The sequence below is a fragment of the Phalacrocorax aristotelis genome, chromosome 3 (assembly GCF_949628215.1).
Source record: "Phalacrocorax aristotelis chromosome 3, bGulAri2.1, whole genome shotgun sequence".
NCBI lineage: Eukaryota > Metazoa > Chordata > Aves > Suliformes > Phalacrocoracidae > Phalacrocorax > Phalacrocorax aristotelis.
The window spans coordinates 82,906,595-82,930,581 of NC_134278.1; the positions used below are offsets into that span (position 1 = coordinate 82,906,595).

Here is a 23,987-nt window from a genome sequence, read left to right on the forward strand (position 1 = left end):
TATGGTATTTAAAACCTACTTTGCTTAGAAAGAGAGATATTGAAAGTCCCTGGGAATTGTATGTGTTGATTACTTGAACACCTATAAACACTTCACCTAGAATGAGAAGAGGGTACATTATAGCCAAGAAACATTGCACTGTGTGTCTGTTTTCACAGCATGTTGTATATGCAGCAAGTTACTCTTCAGAGGTAAAAAGACACTGAAAGCTGAATGAAAAGCCATGTTATGTGATTGCTGATTTGCAACTTTGTGACGTAGTAAATGAAATCTCCCTAAGTCATTGCCTGTTGTTTTCTAGGGTGATGCCAAAGTTCCCTTACAAAAAAGACAGCTCTGTTTCAGTAGCTTTTCCTGCAAATATTACAAATTCTCCAGTTCCCGGCACTGTTTCTGGAGAGGTTATTCTGTTCGAAACATTTGTGTAGCTCAGATTATGATGTCTCTATATATTCTCTGTGAGCAACCATGCCCTAAAGAGACCCTGTAGAATGGTACGACAGTTCAGATGGGAAGGGGCCTCTGTCTGTCAACCGATCCAACTCTTCATAGATCTTAGAAAGAGAGATGAAGAGGGAGGAGACCATAGAGTAAATAAATGTTCAAGCCTATTCTAGCATAGCTGAAAGCTATGGGAGCTACATTTTCAGTTGTTTGGTTTCTGTTTGGCTATATGTGCTTACCTACGGACTAACCTGTAAACCCTATTTTTCTGGATAATTGGAGGCGTTCTGCATACAAATGCATAGATTTTATTTTCAGCATAATTGAGAGTACTGGCAGTTCAGATTTGGTTCTGATAAACTCTACGCACAAACGTTCAGTCTCTGTTCCAGACATTGACATTGGGATGTCTTCTAGCAGTGTTTGAAAATATCAACCTTGTCTTTTAAAGGTTGCTTGCGTCAGATGTTAGGCACATCATGTGAATCAAAAGGCACTTGATACAAGTCTCTAGCAAAGATCGAGAAATGCTTTATAATCCTAAACTGCCCTCAGCTCTGGTGCCTGTCTTCTTTAATTCTCATATGTGCAAAGCGTCATTGAACTAGATTTTGTAACCAAGAATATACTCCCAAAGCAGACCAGATGAGTGAAAGTCATTACAATTCAGTGGCCAGCAATTTACTCTTCGTGCAGTGTCACAAGTTCGGCTGAATGAGGACACTGTGAAATGCTCAATAGTATCTTAGACATTTTTCTAGGACGCTCTACACATGAGATTCTATTTTAATAGCAAAGTCTTTTTTTAACATAATCCTTTAAATACCTTAGAGGTCACTTTTACTTTTGAAAAAGTACAGATTTTCCTGGTCTGTACAGGCTATTTGTTAGTGAGAAAAACCCTGTCATAGAGTATCTTCTAAAGCAAATGGGAAGAAGGAAAGATGAATTGTAGTGCTCAGGTAGTGCTACCATACGTCAAGGAGCTTGAAAGCTCATGGGATAAAGGAGCTTGTTTTGGAATAGCAGAGAAATATTTTTTTCAAAGAACACCGTAATGATTGTAGTGGTATGTTTGCTAAAAATGTATAAACATTCAGTTCAATGCAGCAGCAAGGGACAGGTACAAAACTGCCGCTTTCAGTAGCAATCTAAATAGACTATTGTTACCTTCTGTTTATAAATGCCCATTCTGGGTAAGATATTTGGCAGCTGGGCTGGCCTTGGAAATCTTGAATTGCCTGATCATGTTATGTGATGATGATGTTTTCTTCATCAGTCAGCAGGGCTGACTGTTTTACTCACGCACGTTGGCCCACAAGAATCACATGGGTTAATAATTGCAAGTATGTTCACTGGCAACATAGCTAAATAAACCCAAGCATGTTTGCCAGAAATGTACACATAAGTGCACCTGGATTCAATTTTCCTATGTACAATTTCAATTTTATGCACTATAAATGTTTGTGTGCAAAACTGTGATGTCTTGTAGTACAGATTCCACTTCCCCACACCTCTTTCCGTCCCCTCACACACATTTATTTATCTGAGCTGGATTCTTGCAGCTGTTACAGGAAGACTGAGGTTTTTTTTCTTTGCTACCTAGAAGTTTAAGCTGCATCTCTGTAAGAGGTTCCCTAGGCTTTTTGCAAAACAGTAGTCAAATAAGCTATCTAATAGTGGATCATTTTGAAGAAATAAATTAGCCTTTCTTTAGGCTTCAGATTACACTGCCTGTTCATTATCGGTGCAATAACATAAATGAAGAATGCTGAAGAACTGACAAAATTTACAGCATCTTTTCTGTATCTATTTGCAATGTTACTGTCATAAGCATAATGTGAATTCCTACCTTTAGCTTTATGGTCAGCACATAGCTTCCAGTTCTTGCTTTCCAGCCTGGCCTTAGAACAGCAATTTTTGCAGAATGGAAGCATTGTAATACCTGCAGTGCATTTTGCATCTTTAACTGTACTTATTTGAATACATAGTAAATCTTTAGGAGCACACAGGTAGTGAAGGTTGCCTGCTCTTTCCCTGCCTGGTGTCCTTTACAGACAGGAGGAACAGGCTATGAAATTTGCGGCTGGGAGTTTCTTGGGATGAATTAATCCCAGCCTAAAATAGATTGGTGTAACTAGTTTGTACGTTTTCATCCCCAAAGTCTCAGGAGCAGAGGTATGTGGGGGTCTAGGAAAAACTAACCGGAGTAAAATGCGTTATGTCTGTGCCTGATGGTGTATTGTCACTGGGGCTGCATGTTAATTCCCACTGCAGAGTCAAGGAGTCAGGAGGCCTTGCTGGCTCACTATTGTGTCTGACATGGAAGCACCAGAGCATCTGACCTGTTTTTTCTATCCATAAAACAGTGTTGAAATGGAAACTATTATTTCACATGCCTGGATATAAATCAAATATGTGTGTGTGTGTAATCACTCCAGTTGGCTTCTTTGGTTAAATAAAATTATTTTAATAGGGAAAGTAAACAAAAACATCTCTAGGAGAGCAGCTGCACTTAGTGTATCCAATACCACTATTTAAAATGAAAATTCAGGCATAATTTTGCAAATCATAACAATCACACCAAGTTACGGTAATGGAAATAAAGTTGATCTGACGCTTCTTATAGGGAGACCCTGCTTATACTTGCTTATACTTTGCCAAGGAGGATAGAGGCAAACTGACTTAAGAACTGCCTGCCTAGTCTAACAGTGCAGCATGGAGATCTCCCAATCCCAATATATTGCAGCTCCTTTTCTCTGTGGAAACAAAAATAGACCATATAGATATGTGCCTGTATGGGTATGTATCTTTCTACTTAGTAAATTTACTGACTTGCAAAAGACATGGCAACATGTGGAATATAAACTATTTTCTGCTAATATTAAAACTATAAATTATAAGGCTGGATTACATCATGTTTTCCAAAGAGCCTAAAAAATTCTCCGCTAAGGAAAAATCATGTTTACTTTAGCATTCTGTGTGATGAATTACAAGAAGAGAAAGTACTTTTTAATGAGATTAGATTGCTTGATGTAGTAAAAATTACCCTTTATTCACATCCTGATCCTGTCTCACATTTCTGCTTTAGTTTCTGGAAACAGATGTTTTATGTCCAAAACTGACAGGATACATTAATAGTTTCTCAACAAGCTGTGTTGCCCCATTTCACACCCCATACAAACCTAGTCCCAAAAAAGGAAGCTAATACCCACTTTCCCATGCAGTGACTTTTGTGGCACAAAGTTGCCAGAAGTTAGGAATTATAGTTTTATTTGTATTAAATGTTGATGATCTATAGCAAACGTTGTTTTTATTAAACTAATTAATTGCATCCTGTGGGGAGTATATTTTAAGGACAATTGAGGGGGTAGCCATGTCTGTGTTTGTCAGAGCTACAGCTTTTGCCAGTCACATTGTTCTACTGACGTAAATGTTGGCTAGATCATGGTTTTCCTTATTTTATTGCAGTCATTCCTGCTTGATATAAATGAAGTTGTTGGCATCAGTTTTCAATTGCATCATGTTGCTGGCTACAGTACCTCTCTCCCACAATTTTGCTAGAAATAGGCTGTTGAGACAGAAATCCTTTTGCATTATATAGTATGTTGTTGGGGCCAAGATGAAGGAAATCAGCAGCAGGAGCAGCACAAAACAGATCAAAATGTATTTTGCCTGTATTGATGCAGTGCAGGCTGATATTTTGCAAGCATGGAGTAATCAAGGGGAAAAAAAACAACTGTGGCATCCTGCCTCTGCATGTAATGTGATTACCATCAAAGAGTGAAATGGAAGCAGCTGAAGGAACAAATCCAAAACTACCCTGAGACACCATGGCAACTGGCCCCTCACAGGGACAGCAGGAAGGGGGGCTTGGCCATTTCAAAATAAAAATTGCTTTGAATGACCTTCTGTGCTTGCTTAAAACCTGATGGTCACAAGGAAAATCGTAAGATGTTCAATGCATAGTCTAACATATGCTGTAAGCCTGAGCCTTTTCAAAACTGGAGAGAAGGAAAAGATTGTGGAAAGTGCTTAAATATTTGGATACCAAAGATGTATTTATGCAGCAGGGTGGAGGTACTGTTTACATACTATCCTTGGAGTGTAATGACAAGAATGTAAGATCTTGGGAATCAGAATTATGTCTCTGTTCTGTAAGAACAGTGAATAATGATAGTGCTGTGTGGATCTATGAAATCTAAAAGTAATTTGTGTACATGTTTTGTTCACAGCAGGGATTTGAGTAGCATTTTCATTCCAGCTTCTACATTATTTCTAGAAAGGTTTTATGGCAGAGCACAATGCTTTTCAGTAAAATACGGATTTCACATCTGGTGTAGCTAATATATACTGTACTGAAGAACATCCCTGATGAGTTATATCCATGTAAAATTAAAAAAAAAAAGAATTCAGAATAATACATGCTCTATTTCGTCTTGAAGTTTACCCTGGAAAAATGAACCACCTAGATTACCATGGCTCCTAGGAATATCTGTTTGTTGTTTTTGTTTTCTTTTAGAATTATTTATATGTAGCACTCACAGAATTTCACATTTAAAAAAAAAAAGACTAAACTAGACCTGCAAATAAATAACTTTAAGTATGTTAATTTGGAAGGGTAATGTAATTCCTTATGTATTTTCAGATTGACCACGGAGATGTGCCATCCGAAGCTAACAATGAACCTAGGCCAACACCAGCAGAAAATGGAGTAAATTACACTGCCTCTCTTACACCGAAACCAGCAACTCAGGTTGTCCATAGCCAACCAGCACCAGGTAAAAAAAATAAAAAATATCCCATCTTTTCAAAATAAATCTGGATAAAAAGTTTTCATGTGCTTTCTGTTTAAAGAACAAAGTGTTTGGGTGGGTTGTGTTGGTTTGTTTGTTTGGTTTGGTTTTATAAAATAGGTAGAAAATTTCCCACTACTTCAGTATGCTACTAGGGCCAGTCTTCTTCAAATATACTAATATCTTCTATTTAAGAGTTGCTTTTGTGGTGGAACTGAAGTTCATTGCAAGCTTGAAATTTTTCCAGGTGTTTTTTTTTTTTTGGTGGGTTTTTGTTTCTGTGTGGTTTTTTGTTTGTTTGTTTGTTTTTGTTGTTGTTGCTGTTGTTGTTGCAAGTGCAGGAATCTCTTTAAATTGTGTTTACAAATATGCCTAATTCATGCATGTAGTTACCTCTTATACAGACTTTTATACATACAAAATCCAGTCTTTGATACTTACATATTTTGTATTAACGTATCTCCTATAACAAATGCTTGTTAAACCACAGTGTTTATAATTTTATGACTGCAGTCTTCAAAGGCTTGATCTAACTAACTTCCAAGGAGCTGGATTAATCTTGTGTACAGAAATCTTGTACTGACATCATAATACAGGGCACTTGTACTAACTGTCAGCCTAATACCACTTAAATGACTCATGTGAGCGGTATCAGAGAGTTCAATAACATCCTCCTCATAAGTAAAACAAGAAAGCTCAGGTGGGTTTTTGGAAGGTTATGTTTTTGTGTTGGCTCACAGGATCGGTGTTGTTTTCCATGTTGCTACTCTTCTGCTCAAGAGATATGTTTTCTCAAATGATTAATAAATGCCCATGTGAGTGTATGTTCTGTGTCACCTGTCATGTTTTAATATTCAATCAAGCAGCTTAGTAATGGCTGTTGCTTTGAAAGGATTAGAATCAGTCATCTCTTTTACCTCTAGGTTCGGTGAAAGCACCTGCAAAGACGGAAGATCTTATTCAGAGTGTCCTCACAGGTAATAAATATACAGTTTATGCTGCATGAGTGATACACTTTCGTTGTAAAAAGAAATATCTTTTTTATTGAATAGGCCATCTGGCTTAGACATTTCTTTGAGTGACTAGGACTGCAGTAACTCAAAGAAGATGTACATACCATGTTTTCTTCCTCAGCTTTGAAGTTATTAAATGTTTGAGCACATGTTTCATGAGATTGGTATTGGGTGCCAATACGGAATTTTTTAAAAATATCCTATTTTTATAGCTTCACAAGCACAGCGTTACCATCTAATGCAGACAAAAGGCCATCATTATTGTGAGAACAGAAGCTAAATTTGCTCTGAATATTTTTATCTCTATTAGCCTTGCAGTGCTCCCATTGCTCCTAGAAAACTGAAATTACCATTACATCAAGCAAACTGGTCTGATAGTTAGATAGTGCCTTACTGTTGGGAGTCATGTCTTCCAGCTTGGAGTTAGAGTTTAGATTGCAAATCTCATAACTCATAATTAGAACCCACTCCATGTACAAATCTTGTGTAGTCCTACACTTAGGTGTGGAAAACAGCTAAGATATGAAATTCTGCATATTGATGACCTCTTATTCATTCCCCTTCATGTGCAGTAGAAAGAGGCTGGCCTAGATTGCCGAAGTACCTGCTGGCCTCAGTCAGTTGTCCGGGAAGGGATTTTCAGTCTGGTTTTCCCAGAGCTGTGACCCCAGATGATGCAAAGTCACTATTCCCTCCAGCACATTATTTTAATTGCTTGTGGCGGTCATGCTAGCAGACTGTGAGCTCGAGCTGTGATATGGGTTCACAGAGCCGGACATCCTTCATAGCTGCTGTTGGAGCAACAGCGCTGGAGGGCAGTTCTCAGCGTTTAGCTACCAATTCTTTGCTGGACTGGCAACTAGATGGCCATGACTCCTCTGATGCAGGATGAAGTCTCTCCTGAGATGCCATGATAATACCAGGACAGATGCTTCCAGCCAGTGCCTGCATCAAGGGAGGAGAGCAGGCAGCTGAAGTGCTGTTCATGAGGGGGTTTAGGCATCAGCATGTTAGGTAGCCCATCCAGAGAGAAGGGAGACGAAGTGTTGGTACAGTGGGTACAAAAAAGGTCTGTGGTAATATCTGTGTAAAATAATGTTTTTCTAGGTTGGGCTGGTGGGAATCTTTTGCATCTGGAAGGGGTTGAGGAAAGAGAGTACATGGTTTTTATTTTGCTACACATCTTCATGTTCTAAATTTTTCATCTCATTTATTACTCTTATATCAATTAAATTTGGCACCGTATTTTTAATCTGGTTAGCTTATTTCCAGATAAGTACTCAGTCAGTTTAAGCTATCACCTTTCACTTACCAGCAGTAAACAAGCATGCTTTGTTTCATTCCTACTAATGGAGATTTCTGAGTTCTCTGGTTGAAATCATACATTATTAGAAAAGTGAAGTGGCTTTTGTTATTATCATTGTAGAAGTGGAAGCACAGACTATCGAGGAGCTAAAACAACAGAAGTCTTTTGTTAAGCTTCAGAAGAAGCACTACAAGGAAATGAAGGACCTTGTAAAGAGACACCACAAGAAGACCACTGACCTTATCAAAGAGCACACTGCAAAATATAATGAAATCCAAAATGACTACCTGCGACGAAGAGCAGTTTTAGAAAAAACAGCAAAAAGAGACAGTAAGAAAAGGTATGTTGAGCATAGCTTTCCTGTTCTTGGTATTGGAGATCTTTACTCAGCTCTTCGTTTATAGTAGACAATTAATGTGGAGGTGACATTAGAGGACAGAAAAAAATCAAAAGCAGCAAGATTCCTAGGTAAAATGAAGTCAGGGCCTTTGATAACGGAAATAATCCAAAAAAGCCCTCTCTGTGAGGTGCTGCTTTTCTGCTAGAAGCCAGATAAGTTGTTCACCATGTTATACCTCTTTCCCTGTAAATGGGGGCACGCAATATTTATCTTGGGACTTTCCCTAGACCACTGGTATGGGTAGGTGACAGCAGTCAGGGTTATGTAGTGAGCTTAATCACGAACTATGAGATGGGGTATCCCGAACATATTAGGGCAGTTCAGGAACCAGACTGCAGCGCAAAAGCTTTCAAACCTACCTGGATAAATGTTTTACTTTCCTACTCAGGTCAACTGCAGCATGTTTTATCAGAGCACCCCGTCTTCTCCCATGCTGACCTTCTTTGGAAAGAGTATCAGTTTGGAAACTTCTACTCCACAATTAATAATATAACTTTATAATGTAGCTCCATTTTCAAGCAAGAAGTTTTTGCAGCCAGCACATGTGGTCATCGCGTCCATATTAAGCAATTGGTTTACTCTGCGCCACCACAGTGTCCTGTTTGGTGGTGAAAGAGACCCAAGTGTCAAAACAGGAACAAAACTTAGTCCTCTTTTATGCTATTTATGGGTAAAATTGATGTTCTCAATTTCAGGCTGAACAGCATTGTCTCCAAGTTAGAAGCCTGGGAAAAGCCCATGTTATAGTAGAAGGCATCAGATGTATAGTTAGGTGAAAGAAGCACCTGAAAGTTAACGTCTGACTACTGTTTTAATTATGATTGATCCAGACCATGAGGGGTTCTCTTAATGATTGCTTGGCTTTGCCTCTGCATGCACACCCCTTCTGTGCTGTGGCTGTTTCTAAATCTTGCATGCACACCCCTTCTGTGCTGTGGCTGTTTCTAAATCTTGCATTACCCAATCTCTTTGTGTGTGCTGATACAATTTTTATATTATTTGTTTAGGTGATAATAAAAACGGAGAGTTCTATTTATCATTATCAGTTTGAAATGCAAAGACTGTTATGATGCATTAATCTTTCCACAATTATTGTTGTCTTCATATGGTAAGGAGCTGTATGCTAACGAAGATCAATTCCTAACTCCTAGTAAGACATATACACACATAGGTACAATTAGTGTCTGATACTGGTACGATTGAATGATAATCAGGTAGGGCTACCCTACTAAATTTTTATTTCTTGCATTAATGCAGCATTCTCATTTTAACATGATTTAACTTTTAAGTAATTAAATAAACACAAAAGTCCTTTACCTTTTACATAAAATTGATATAGCTGCACTTCCTCAATATGAAGACACTGAATGACCATCAAAAAAATTACTTGATAGTGTTTGGTAGGAGATCATCAGAGAAAAAGGCTGCAAGCATGCTCTGGCTGCTAACCTTGTTGATAGTATCTCTCATTGTAGGTGAGTGAGATTCAGGCCACAAATTGTCCCTAGGAGGGAGCTTATTTATTTATGCCTGCCTGATGTCAAAATGTCATTGGGCATAATAAGAGCTTAACACTCATAATATATCTATGTTATAGATATCTATGTTATATAATATATCTGTGTTCAGCTGGCCTTAGCTGTTGCCAATTTTCACGCTTCTATGCTTGAGTTTAACAGACTCCCTTACTGACCAGTCGTCAGCTGCACACACAGTGTTGTTTTATACACTGTATTTTCCATCATCAATGTGTGTGACAGATAACGGCAGACCAGACAGTGTCATCTTTCTTTTCTCTAACATATTCTATTCAAATTTAAGCAGAAAAACAAACTGAATAAATAAAATGACTCATTTATCTTTGAGTAAAAAGGATTTTGGTTTTTTATTTCGTTATGATCTGACCATAAATCATTCATTATACCAGGCAATAAAACCCTGCGGTCTATTACTTGGAGCTGTCACAATGATTTCAGAGATGTGAGGTTTTATGTGCAGATACAGAGAAATCTGAAGGTTAAAAAAATCAGAGGTTGAATTTTTAAAAGGCAGGAATATATTTTTAGGGATTTTCAAACTTGCAAGTACATATTATCTCAATCAGAAGACTTCTAATAGCATACTGCATCCCAAAGAAAAATGTGATTTTCATCATTTTGAATTATTGCTGAAGCTGTTTGCCTGTAAATGCAAAGTGTAAATCATTACTTCATCAGGAGTCCCTGTATCAGATTGCCATACAAATGTGCTGTCTCTGGTCAGAAGCAATCCATGTTTCATGCCCTTGCCTAAAACTGGGCCAAATTTCAGTAAAGCCATTGTCTATAGGAAATTAGAAGTATTTATTTATACACATGCAGAAGTGTTTTGCTGGTGGTGTTCTGAAGTTTCTTTAATTATTATGTACCTTAAAACACAATCCTAGTATTTTAGCCAGCATTTAGAAATAGGCCTTATTTCTTTTTCCCCAAAATACAAGAGAAGTGTCAGCTTTAAAATGTATGGGGTAATGGTATAGTATGCTGGCTTTAGTATTCATTACTGCTGTCTTCTGGTTCTGTATTTAAATTATCGTCACCTATCACACTGACACCGCTTAACCTCTTAGCAGAATATTCAAATACAATAAAAATACAAGAAATAAAAAGAGGCTACCTTGGTTTGTATCCTCAGATTGATGAAAGCAGCTTCACATTATTTCAGTTGAAGTTACTTGAATTGACAGCAGCTGCAAACTTGAACCCAAGAGAGAAAAGAGAGGCACCCAGTGCAGCAAGTTCTCTGCATTGTAATCTCAGCAAATCTCTGAGCAGCAAACTCATGTTTCTCACAGTGTTGGCCCTTTCTGTTCAAGGTTTTGGTGTTTTGTCCATCTCGTGCGCTGTTCTTGAGGTTTCCCAGGCAACTGATTTAACACCTGAGTACAGCAGTAAACACAGCAGCAGAGCAGGGCCACAGCATAATTTGCTTTTTTAATGTTTTTCTTGGGTTTTGTTTACTGCTGGCCTGAGAACAATGCTGCTTTTGCTGCTTATTTTTTCCTTGAGTACTTTAGTGTTGTCATGTCATGTCTCCTTTCACAATTACATCTATCCTTCCTTCTGTCTTAAGAAAGAAAAAAAAACCCCAACTGTTCCTTAGTGTTGCTTTTTCGCTTCTTCATTGTATTTTTAATTTGCTCCTATGTGCAGCCTTTCTGAGGTTTGCTCCCCACCGGGCTGTTAACTTTCTTCCTAAAGTCAGCAGTCCACAGAGCACTTTCCTTTGTGCATGCTATCCATGGCATTTCCTGAAGGTGGGGAGAAAATACCAACTCAAAGGATATTCCTACCATTTTAGGCATTTTATAAATGCAGATGTAAAATTATGCTCTTAAATTTATTGTTAAGGGTATGCAAGAATGACTTGGTTTTCAAAATACACTCACCATTTCTGCTGAGAACTGTGCAGCTTTGAAGTTCAAGTTACATGTCTGGAAGTGGATAAACAAGTTCCAAGAGGAGCTGTTTATGGGAAATCTTGGCAGCTGCCAAGCTCTTTTATTCTAAGTCTGGTTCACACCTCTGTGGTGAGTTAGTAAAATAAGGTTTAAAAGCAATAGCAATCCCATTAATAAACTGTTAACACTATTTTTTTCTCGAAAAGATGGAATTATTGGACTTCCTAGAGCTAAAATTATCTTCTGGCCCTATATGTGGTGCTGAGAAACTTCTTAATGGGCTACATATAACCAAATGCCTTAAAAACAAAGTTTAAATATGGGGCAGAGTGTACATGCCTAGTGTCTTAGACCTAGGTAGTGCATGTGTGTGTCTTTGCAGATCTGAAACGGGCAGCCCAGACCACAGTTCTTCAACTATTGAACAGGAATTAGCTGCACTCGACTCTGAAATGACCCAGAAGCTAGTCGAGCTGAAGGAGAAGCAACAACAGCAGCTGCTAAATCTCCGACAGGAGCAGTATTACAGTGAAAAGTACCAGAAACGAGAGCACATTAAGCTGGTACGTTTGTTATGTTGTCTGCTTAGCGTAAGCCATCTCAGGATAAGCAATGAAAGCCGCATGACATTATAATTAAGTGGGGCTTCCTCTTACTTGGAGTCCATTTCAGAGCTTGATTTCCCTGTGGTCTGCTGCAACTTGAAGGGGGTGTTGTGTCACTTTGTCACTAGGATTTCTAACAGCTTGGAAGGCTTTGGATGGAAGGCAGAAAGGCAACAGAATTATTACTACTGCTAACACAGAGAGTCCTTAGCTCTACTTAAGTACATCTCAGTTTATTGCAGCTTTCAGATGATGTTCCCGTTTTGTTCTGACGCTTTTTTTAAACGTACAACACTCAAGGAGGCAGGATTAGCTGGAAACTAAATTGAAAGACTGGGGAAACAAATAAATGAAGATAGATTCAAACATTCCCCAGGGCACAGAGTTGTGCCAAACAGTGTTTCTGTTGCAGATGAATGCTTTAAGGGGATACAGGACATAATCTGTATATGGTGAAAAAATATTTTTGCATCCATCAGTCCAAGCCAACTTGTGTTTTTACAGCTGGAGCTTGGCTGACAACTTCAGCAGGATCATAGGCCCTCTGAGCTGAAATAGAGGAGCTTGGGCAGATGGCAGCTGATGCTGATGGATATTCTCAGGCAGAAAAGAACATTTTTAAAGGGTGTTATGGGAGTGCAAACTGTTTCTCAACTCCAGACAATCCTCTCTCAGATTTTGTTTTTCTACTATATGATGTTTTGCCCCATTACTGTTGGATGAAGTGATTTGTCTACTCTGCCCTGCCATCCAAAAAGAGCAGGTCAGAGGAGTGATATGCATGGATATTGCTCAGCAAGGCCTTTTCACAAATTCATTCCCATGGATCATAGCATGGTGCTGCAGTTCCCAAGCAGTGCCCTGTTCATCACCCGTTATATGTGAATCACTTCAGCATTACCAAACAGGAGCTGCTGTAGTGTGGGTGCATGGACACAGTTACCTGTGCTGCAGGGAGAGAGCCCACATTCAAGTAACAGTTGTTGGCTGTATCTCAGGGTTTTTAATTTTTATGAAAACAAACCATTTTGGACCCACATAGTTGAGCTTATATTGTAAGCTAACTCATTTCTCATTTCAAAACCGAAAATGGCATTTCTCAAAGCAAAGTTACATTTTCAGCATTGTCCAGTTAGGTAGTGTCAGGATATATTAGTATTTTAGCACAGAACCTTCAGGCAGTTTTCCCTCTGAGCTGTGCAGGAGTTAATATTCCAACTAAAATCTGCTTTGCAGCCAAGAGATTCTTTCTGATGTCTTTCTTTTAGAGGACAGGCTATTGTCAGTATCTTCTATCTAAGGAATGAAAAGCTGGATCAGACTAGCTAGGCCTTATTATACATTCTGTCGTTCATCATCCTGAGGACTATTTTACAGAATCAGACTTAAACTAGAGGGGGGATCAAACCAAATTGGTCCCATTTCCCACTTTAATTGACCATTCATTGAACTTGCACACAAGCCCTGTCCATGAGTCCTCTCCCACCAGCATCACCACCACAAGCATGCTTTTTGTTAGCGGTTTCAAGCCAAACGAGATTGGACCCCCAGCGCTGCACAGCACATTTCAAACCAACAACTCAGGTTTTTTAAATCCATCATTTTGTGATCAAAATGTAGGCTATGCTTATCTATAATTAGCTTTCTTGGCTATCACTTATGAATTTTCAATATCCACCTGACCACCCTGAAATCCAAGCTGTTCCATATAATAATGCTCAATGCAAGAGGAATCTTCTCAGCACTCGCAGAAAACCGTGAATATTCAGTGACACAGGAATTCAGTTTGTAATTTATATTGTATAGATTCAGTTCGTGACCACTTATGGGTTATCATAGGCACTTCTTATTCCTAGCGAAGGTAAAATCTGCAAAATATCTTTTGGTTTTATGTTTAATATTCTGAAACTATATCACCTTGATGTATGGAGAAGTAGTAGGTGCTGTGTAAGTTGGACATACATAAATCTGGCTGGACTTGGCAGGTTAAGAATGCTTTTACACCCTTAAAAATGTTTACTGGCTTTTGTTCATTGCTAATTAAGCAGGGAATGGTGTAACGCTTTCATGTCTGCTACAGACTTTTGAGGACACCTAGATCTATGTATGACATTTAGCTGAAAATACATATTTTTGTTTCTTGGGATTTTTTTTTTTTAGCTTATTCAGAAGTTGACAGATGTAGCAGAGGAGTGTCAGAACAGCCAGCTAAAGAAACTGAAAGAAACGTGTGAAAAGTAAGGTGCTATTCCCCTTATAATTGGTTACTACTCCAATTGGGTTTTTAGCTACATTTTGAACTTGCCTTTATGTTTTCTGCTTTAGAGAAAAGAAAGAATTGAAAAAAAAAATGGACAAGAAGAGGCAGGAGAAGATCACAGAAGCGAAGTCCAAGGATAAAAATCAAATGGAAGAGTAAGTATATCCCTAAATCCATATCCTTATATGTTATGAGGAGACACCAAATTTTTCACAACTGGAAAATCAAAGAAAGGTCCCAACCCTAAATACAAGGCAGCTGTTAGTCAGAGTGTAATACCTCACCAGAGCAGTGGAGTCCTCTTTACTTCTGCTGATACTGAGTTAATTTCCTGGGACTAATCTAAGCTCCTGTTCTGTGAGCATTGAGTCTGGGTCAGCTGCAGAGGTGCTGATGTATGGTATGGGGACACGCCTATGTGTGGCATGACGGACTCACCAAGATGCTGTTCATCCAGATGCTACTCCTCTGACTATAAATAGACTTAGTGGCTTCAGTTCCTGCAGGGTTTGATTTCACCTTAACTTAGGGTTTTATGTGTGAGTTACTTTTTCTTCTTAACTTTGTTAAAGGTTCTTTCTAGAAGAAATGGCAGCAACACACTGGAAGGTTTGCTCTACTTTGTGATAAATTCCCCTCAGATGCTGTACTACTGATTCTCCTCCAGTGCACTGACAGTGTTACACAGTGTGCAGTCACTTTGGGGGGAAGAGAGAGGAAAGCTGAGTTCTGAGGGTGCAGGTTCTGTGAACAGGGACAGGCATATTAATTTCATTTATGCACCACCAGACAATACAACTGTAGTTGTGCAAGCTGATTGTATTCTTCCCAAGGGCACGGTATCTAGGTTTGTTTGTCCTCCTTCATTTGTTTTGGCAAGCAGCTCAAAAAGAAAATGGAGCATTTTAATCTTCCACTGTTTGCTGGAATATTCTTGTTACCAGTCTTAACTTTAGTAACATTTAAGGACAGATAATAATACAGGAGGAACAAAAAACAAAAAAAAAAATCCAGAATATCTGAATTTTACCAAGTAACAAGGACACAACTATGGTTTTCTACAGGTAAAAAAGTTTATACAGGTTTTGGAGCCTCTCAACATAGAATCTGTATATTTGGTAACACTGAAAGACAGTAACACACACACAATGAATTGCATCAAATAATTTAAGCATCGATATTATAGAGTTTTAATAAACATCCTGGGAAAAAACAAAATCAGAATAATATTATTTTAAAAATGGATAAATGCTTAATATGGTTAGAGCTGGTCAGAGGGCATGGAAGTCATTAGAAAAAAGTAGTTAGTCATTACGAAAATGTTATAGCAGTAAAAATCAATTGCAATAGGAAATGATCTGCTGAGAGGTTAATGAGACATGAGTGAGAAGGGCTCAGAAACAGACAAGTAGAAATTCTTTTTTGTGTCCCTTTTTCCCCCTGCCCCATATTTTTCCCAAAGGCTTTCCTTTGCAAGGCTTTTCAAAGAGCCCTTGGGAAAGAAGAGATGGGAACTACATGGGAAACTCAGCTTTGCTCTGTCAAGTGACATATTTTGTCCTTATTCTTGCAGTAGGATAGAGAGTAGCGAGACCTTCTGGTGAATCCCATTTGAGTCATCCAGGCTAGGCTGTTGTTAATTTAAAGCTTTTACACAAATTTGGGAAGGAATATTACACACAAATAGTATATTGTATTAATTGTTACTTAATTTTTCTAATTCCTGCATACACCCAGGGATTGTGTAACTACCTAAAACAGATTTTAATGCCACCTGAATAGATAGAAATTCCCATAATTAGGTTTTAGAGTACTGTCCTGAATCTGATAAACCCAAGTATTCACAAATTGTTACTTTATGTGCATTTATCCCTTTGGGGGAATCTCATCTTCAGCCTTTGTCCAAAGGTTACCTAATAACTATCTCACCAAGTCACTTAAAGTTCAAGTATTTCCTCCAAGTTCGGCTTTATGTGGTTTACTCAGCAAAGCTGGGGACCAAAATTGAGTCTGCCCTGTTCTTTGTGGGAGCTTTGCCATTGTCTCTGAGATGTCACCAGCAGGATCTGCTCGCTGACAGAGACTGTTTCTCTACTATATAATGTGCCACAATGTGGCAGTGTGCATCTACTGATGATTGTGCGCTTTTGTAGACTGACATTTGGGCCTTAAGGAACACCACCACCACTTTGAAGACAAGGCAGTACCCTATGGGAAAAGCCTGCGGTGAAAGAGCAGGGGGTTTGTTGTGGTAGGTCTTGGGGAAGTCAGAGCCCTTCATACAACAAAGATGCAGCCTGTTATGGAAGGCACATTCAGGAAGTGGATAGAAGTTAAGTAGGCAGATCCATACATTGGTAACATAGCCTTACTTGTAAGGAGTTGTAGTGGGTTAAAATATATTGGTGTGAATTTACTGACTATAATAACCTGTTGATTGCTTCTCCCTAGAGAGAAGACTGAAATGATTCGATCATATATCCAGGAGGTGGTGCAGTACATAAAACGGGTATGTCAGGCTATATGTTTATTTTTCATTTGGGGGTGTAAAATGTCAGCTTTCATATTTTAGGTCATATTAAACTGCAGATTCTAAGCTTTGCTATAAAGATTCTGGAAATGCCAATTTTTAACAGATGCAGTATAAACTTCTATTCACATTCCAGTTAAAGGAAAACTGAAATTTCCAATGGATCTTGATTAATTGTTAGTCAGTGTTTGGGGGATGGTGCTAAAAGGGGCAAGTTTTAATAGAGTTATGATTTCATCTTTGAATATCCTGTTTATTCATGGAAAATATACCAATTTTTTTAATTGCCTTGCTCTCTTATGAATGCAAAGATTACATAAGGACCTCTGAAAGTCAACAGACATTTAATTGCACAGTATATTTTAACCTTAATTACATTTGCACAGTTACTGAAATGCAAAAACATTCTATGAGCCCTGTAAACACACGTCAAAGAATTTCATTACAGGTGTTAGCTTTTCTGAAGCTATAGCTTGTTTACACTGAGCTGAAAGTGTGCACCGCAGTGTTTTGATGTATGAAATCACTATGAAACATATGCCACTATTGTATTTTTCTCTTATTTTCAGTGCAGAGATAGTTCAGTTCAAAAGTTGGCCCATTTTTGCTTGCAGAGGCCTCGATTCAGGAAGCAACCTAAAGAATTAGCAAATTAAGTATGCATAATTCCTATTGGAGTCAGACACATGTCTCAGTGCTTTATTAAATGAGGCTCAAAATTTATCAGCATGTTCTGTTAAGACTCTAGGATGCAAATGCACTTCTTCTGGGAACAGGGACCATCTTGTACAGCTCATACAAGAAAAGCTAAAGCAAAATAATACAATTTTTTTAAATGCATTATGCTTTTAATAGCATTAGAAGTCTACAAGAAGTCCTTTAGACATTTCTGATTCTAAATCATGTGTGAAATCTGAGACATATTGTCCATGTACAACTGTTAGAGCAGTTGTGCTTGTGACAGTGGTGTGTAAGTTTCTATCAGAATTATTCGTATTTTTGATGCTAGCATTTTAATTTTGATGGATGAAATATTTGTTGGGGAAGAGGTGAGAAAGTGAGGATGTGCAATCTATGAAAAAAAAAATTCTCTGCTCTTTTCTTACAGCTAGAAGATGCTCAGAGTAAAAGACAGGAGAAGCTTGTAGAAAAACACAAGGAGATTCGTCAGCAAATACTGGATGAAAAGCCTAAGGTAAAGAGTTCTTGAACAATGTTATGCTGCTAAAAAGAAAGAAAGTGTTCTTACAGCAGGTGGGCTAATGTTTAAACATGAGAAAGCCCATTGATAGCGTCATAGCCATTGTCTCTAATATTCAGGATGAAAAAAAGTCAAGCAGCAGCCTACTACGGAGCACCACTTCAAGTCGACGTGTCGTATAATGGGGTTTATTTTTTAGTACTCATATTGTTAAAAAGCTTTCAGTGTAAATGGTGCTTCTGACCAGCAGAGTGTGCCCTTCACTCTATTGTGCTTTAGCAGTACGAAAACAAAACACAGTTTACATTGAAAATAAAAAGAGATATCTTTTTAGCATGCTTGCCGCAGATATTTGTGATAGTTGAGGAGGATATATTTTGTGGAAAACAATGAGTGTTTTCATAATATTAGTGCTTAATATCCTACGTTGCTTGCTGGATTTCCTCTGTCATTTTGTGCACTGCATCTACATGTAATATTCTGAAATATGGTTTTTCATCCTCAAGATTGCGGGCTGACTCTTGCTCCTAGTGAAGCTGGTGGTAGTTCTGCCACTGACTTCAGTAGAGGAGGTTCAGAGTCCTCCACCTGCACATAATTTTCCTCTAGGGAGACCTAGGTAACTAGATGATCAGACTTCTGTCCAGAAGGAGGCTTGTTTTCAGCAGACTTCATATCCAAGTATGGTTCTTCGCAGCCCATTGTGTCATGTCTGCTTTCATTTTTTCTGCACTTGCTCAAATGCGTGTTCTAGGCTCCACTTTTCATTTCTTGTCTGTGTCCACAGTCCTGATGTTTCTGTGTTTGTATTACAGCTTGATTTCTAGCACTGAGTGCCAGCTAATCAGTGTTGTCGTGTCATTTCTGTGAAACACCCAGAGAATAAATGGGGCTAAGGACTGAATAGGTAGAAGTTTACAATAGTTTGGAAAAATAAAAATGTTTGCATTTCTGGTTTTCTTACTCACCTTTTTAAAATCATGTTTATAAATGAGCTGGAACTTTTTGATGTTGTGGGCATTTGGGTGTAAAGACTATACATAATATTATGTTTTACATTTAGTGCTGTAGGATCATGAGCCTCTTGGGCATGTGAACTAAAAAGAATGGAATTTAAATGCTGGAACTTAAAATTTCGAAGAATAATCTGCTAGTACTTCTAACACTGGCTTTTCACAATTACTTGGGCACTTGAATATCTCTCTGTGCCTGCGTCCTTTCTTTTTTTCCTTGATTTTTTTTTAATTTATCAATTTAGTGAGAGAGCACTGAAAATTTGTCACTAAGAACTTGGGTTGCATTTTGGAAGATTGTGCTGGACCGGTAGTGTTAGCCTCTTCCATCAGCTGTCCACGTGCCAAGCATTAGGTCATGGTACAGAGCAGCTCCAGATCGCTTGTCTTCCCCTGCATCTGGCCATCAGTTAAAGCACTGCAGTCATCAGCCCTCCTCAGTCCATGCTCTCAAATTCTCCTGAGAGAGACCTCTGCAGTAATGTGCCTCACAGGGCCTGGCTGCAGGGTTGTTTTTTTTTTCCTTTCCCACATACTGAAATGGGCAGACTTTGCTGAATTTATGATGGTATGTGCCTCTTGCTGGCATGAGAGTATTTAGGCAAAATGTAGTTACTCTTTTTATGAAGTCTCTTTTTATGTTTTGCTCCATGTTCATATTTCATATCCATATTTGCTTCCTTAGTGACAGGGCATATGATATAAAATAGGTGAAATGATTTCCCAGCTGAGCAGTACCAATGTATTTTATGCAAACAGCAGCCTTTCTAGCGGCAGCTTTTTTAACAGGCTAGGCTCTCATGCTTCAGTACTCAAACACCTACTAAAATTTATGCTAGCTGTGTTAAAAGCATTTTCTGGCAGTATCAACACAAACCCTAAACAAAGAGTTTCATATATTAAGAGGGAAAGAATTTTTACCAACAATTCCTTTGGAGACAGTTTTGCCAACATCAATCACTGTCATTTGGTTATTTATTACTGACTCACAGTTTATTTTGTTATGACTTTGTGCACAGAGCTCTGTCATAGCCAGGAAGGATATCGTTTCACAAAGTGTTGCCAATGGACTGCCACACCAGTGAGTTTTTTGGTGGAATTATTTTTTTTTAAGTATGAGTTTGCAGCTTCCTTCGTCTCAGTGTGTGTAGGTCACCAGAGAAAAATTTCCCTGAGTGCTGTCATTTTAGACAACAGCTTTTAGAAACTGCACAAACTGGATACAAATTAGTTCCCAGTACTGGAGACAGAGGGCTTGCTTTTTGTTTAAAATATCATGTGTTTAGATGAAAGTGCTTAACTCATAACGGATTTACACCCTTAAACTCTGCCTCTCCCTCATACACATAATTTCTTTTTGATGTTTGGATGTGAGATTGTTTTGCAGAAGGGCTATTGTGTAACGAAAAGCTTGCTTTCTTATATAAGAGTTGGAGACTTTACTTCCTGAACTGGTACTGTTAGGCAAAAGATTGGAAACAGTTGTTCAGCTTCTTGTGGTTCTGCTGAAATCAAAGTAGATATGGGCTTTAATGGGCCTAAAATGTCATACTGTGTCTGTGTAAGTAATGAGGGTATCTTGATGACAAACTAATCTCTGATGCTGTAGAAACTAGAAATTGAGTATTATCAGCAAATCTCTTGTGTGTGTGTATGGAAACAGGCCAACCCCTCCCACAAACATGTTTGGAAAAGGAGACTTGTCCCCTAATTAAGAAGTCAAATACTGACTGACTCGAGGTCAAAAAATTTCTAACTTGCCTTTTTAGTGAAAGTACAGTGGAAACAAAGTTCAAATGCTCTCCTGCCACTATCTTTTCCCTAACAGCATCATTACCAAGCAAGGCCAGATGTATTTTCTTTGCTCTCGCTCCTTTCATTTTTTCTTACATTATCTACTGGCAGCTTTATTAGCAGCAGCAGCTTGCATTTCTTTTCTCCCCGATTCTGATTGTCTCCTCCTCTTAGTCATTGATACACATTAAGCTTGTCCTGTCCTTATCTTCTTTCCCTTGGGCATCTCTTCTGCATGCTGTGGAGGCCAGTGTAGAAACACAGCTCTTTACACTGCAGTACTGAATTCTGTATGTTAGAGCAGCGTGTGATTTTAGATTCTTCACTACAGTGTGCGTCTGGCAGTCCTTATCTAAGCACAGAGGAGTGCATCGAGGGTGAGCATGGTCATTGCATCTCAGTGTCTTTGTCCTTAACAGCTTGTGCATCAAATTAAACATAAATAAAGTGCATTTCTTCCCTCTACCCTTGCCTCCAATTTCATTGTAATTACAAAAATCAATACACGTGAGGCATGACAAGGAATTAATTATTTTTCTGAGAATCGACTCAGTTACAGTAAATAGACCCAAGCCTCCTCTAATTGAAATCAATGAGGCTTTTGTTATTCATGCTCATGGGTCAGTGTTACACTTAAATCTCAATATAATAGCTGAGACTCTGTGCTCTTGCAGTCAGATCCTGCTCCCAGCCACGTTAAATGGACTTCTTTGGCTCCAGTGGACCAAATTCTTACAGCCACAGCTGTCAAGGAAGATGTAACTCGTGCGGTTCCTCATTTTATAGCCCATGTTCATGTTTCTGCTCACACCTATTCTCCTGTTCGCAATGCCAGCTTAGCCAAGGCCTGCCAGATGGTGTGAGCTCTGGTAGAGATGTGGAAAATGGCACTATTCAGGGGGAGGCTTTATCTGTGGGAAAAGGTGCAACAGACCTACAGAGGAACTCTAAGATATGCCAACTTTCCTCTAAGTGTTGCACCTCTGTGGTCTTTCAAACGAATGAAGAGAATGCAGCCGGAAGGTCCTTCCTTCTGAGTGTTATTTAAATGGAGATATTTGAAAACCCAGTGAATGGTTTTGTAGATTTCTGATCAATGCTTTCTGATTTCTTAGAATACCCCAAAATACATCAGTCTTTGTGAAGGTTACAGCTTGTTGTATGTGCTTTAGGTAAAACTTTGTGTTCATCTTCGTGCAGATAATGTTGAGTTAAATGGAGCTGTTAGTGATAGTAGGGTCAGCAGAATCACCACTCTAACTTTAGAAAGAAGTCAAATACAGCAAATGTATTTTACAGCACTGTTAAATTTTATTTCAGTTAACCTCAGAGCTCAGAGCCACTCTATTAGCTCATCTGGAAGAGACCAGCTCTTAGGAACTTTGATGACTGTTCCAGTGCCCTTTCAGCTCACCGCATAATTCACAATAACAATGCACCATCCACCACAATCCCTTTTTGTATCTTTACACCTCTGTAGGAAGGCAAACTGTCTTTTGGGCTAGCTGCACTTAATTCAAACCCTTCCAAATGCATTCCAGTTCAACCACAGGCGACTATTCAAGAATTTCAGGGAAGGAGTTTGGAGGAAAATGTTATTTTAGTTTACCGAGTTTCATGGGACTTAGCATTGCATAGATTTGGATTGAATGGGGGGAAGTTGCCCTCCTAAAGTAGTACTCAGACTTGTTGCAAAAAGACATGAAAAAAATTAGTTGATAGCCACTGTAATATTTGAAAAGTTCTCCTTTTATTTTCTCCCTGTTTAGGTAAAAATTATTTCTTGTGTTAGTTCATTCAATTTAAGTATTTCCAACGTTTAAGAAGAAATCTCTCTTGAATCTGTGGCTGCTAAGCTAAAATGACTGATGGCATTATCTGGCAAAAAAACAGAGAATTAAGAGGATTGAAATAATTTACTGTTTGTTTCACTGTTCAGCTTTGGGTTTTGGTGCTTGTATATTCAGCAGAGGGGAATAATAAAACGCTTCTCTGCCTCATTAAATGGGCAACAGCACGGAGAAATGAATGGAATTTTCTTAGTCTCAGTGAACAACAAATATTTAAAAAGTATATTCAAAAAAAAAAAATTCTAGGCTGAGGTTTCCAAATTTCCCTGTAACTTGATCCAGCGTCTTCCCAGTTCTGGACCAGAGCTTGCATTTAAATTGAAGGATGCTGTTTTCATGGGCTATTCACTTGAGGATCTTGGTACTTTGCTCAGCACCTCTCAAAATCAAGTCCTAAGTGACAATCAGCCTAATTATCTAATAAGCTTTGAGTAGCTTAAGCCCTGATGTTTCTTTAAATATTTTATTAGTGCAATTGCTAAGCAGTCCCCAGTCGCAGAGTATTTTTTCAGAAAACTAGGGTTGTCTCTTTTTTTCTGTTTCTCCCAATGGATAAACACTGCAGAATGTACTTTCAGCCTGTAAATTGAGTAGTAAATAATCTCACTTCACTCGTTAAAATTAAATAGACTGACCTTTATCCCATGCCAGTTTCATACCAGTAAAACTACCTTAAGTTCTATGAAGTGACTAGCTCATCACTAGGCCTGAGATCAAAAGACTTGAGTCCAAATAACAGGATGCTCAAAGGATTATTTTTCATTAAGACCTTGCTTGCTCACTTGTTTACGTTTTTTCTTCACAAATCCACATTTTTAATGCTTGTTTATTTTTCCAGCAGAATAAATATTATAGTGTGAGAAATGGCTATCAGGTCACAAAAGATTCATCTAACAATTTGAGGTGATATTTATTGTATTAATTAAATGTCTTCCAGTGTTGATCTTGCACCTACCTATATGTCTTGGGAACACTAACTTTGGAATCAACAGCATCACATTTCCAGTGTGAATATACAAAATGCTTTTTAAATTTACTTTAATGAATTCTGAAGTCACTTCCTTTAAATAAAAATGTCACAAACTTTTTGTAGGAAGGATGGAAACATAAAGAAATATTTTAATGAATGAGACATGAGGGAAAACATGATAAATTTAGATTGGAGTTTATTGATAGAGTGTGGTACTTTTCTCATGTGGATCATTCTACTGGAAGACAGAAAATCTTGGGTTTGGGCTGGGGCTGCAAAAAAATGGAAAGTAAATTATTTGAAAGGGCAGACTTTTTTCAGTTTTGCACTGGTGTAAATCAAAAGGAACATTATGAAATTAGCAGA

The 23,987-nt window shown here is 38.3% G+C and overlaps 1 protein-coding gene across 9 annotated transcripts in view; it reads left to right on the plus strand.

The window, feature by feature from the left end:
• Positions 1 to 23,987, plus strand: part of PLCB1 (phospholipase C beta 1) — a 407,677-nt gene that overhangs the window by 326,630 nt on the left and 57,060 nt on the right. For all 9 annotated transcript variants that reach the window (XR_012659744.1, XR_012659743.1, XR_012659745.1 and 6 more), the window contains 8 exons: positions 5,093 to 5,225; positions 6,164 to 6,217; positions 7,680 to 7,899; positions 11,781 to 11,961; positions 14,164 to 14,240; positions 14,329 to 14,418; positions 16,715 to 16,772; positions 17,902 to 17,988. Coding sequence is in view for 6 of the 9 variants with exons in the window: in XM_075088215.1 (XP_074944316.1) it covers positions 5,093 to 5,225; positions 6,164 to 6,217; positions 7,680 to 7,899; positions 11,781 to 11,961; positions 14,164 to 14,240; positions 14,329 to 14,418; positions 16,715 to 16,772; positions 17,902 to 17,988 (900 nt within the window). In the remaining 3 variants the exon portion in view is untranslated. The remainder of the gene's footprint in view (positions 1 to 5,092; positions 5,226 to 6,163; positions 6,218 to 7,679; positions 7,900 to 11,780; positions 11,962 to 14,163; positions 14,241 to 14,328; positions 14,419 to 16,714; positions 16,773 to 17,901; positions 17,989 to 23,987) is intronic.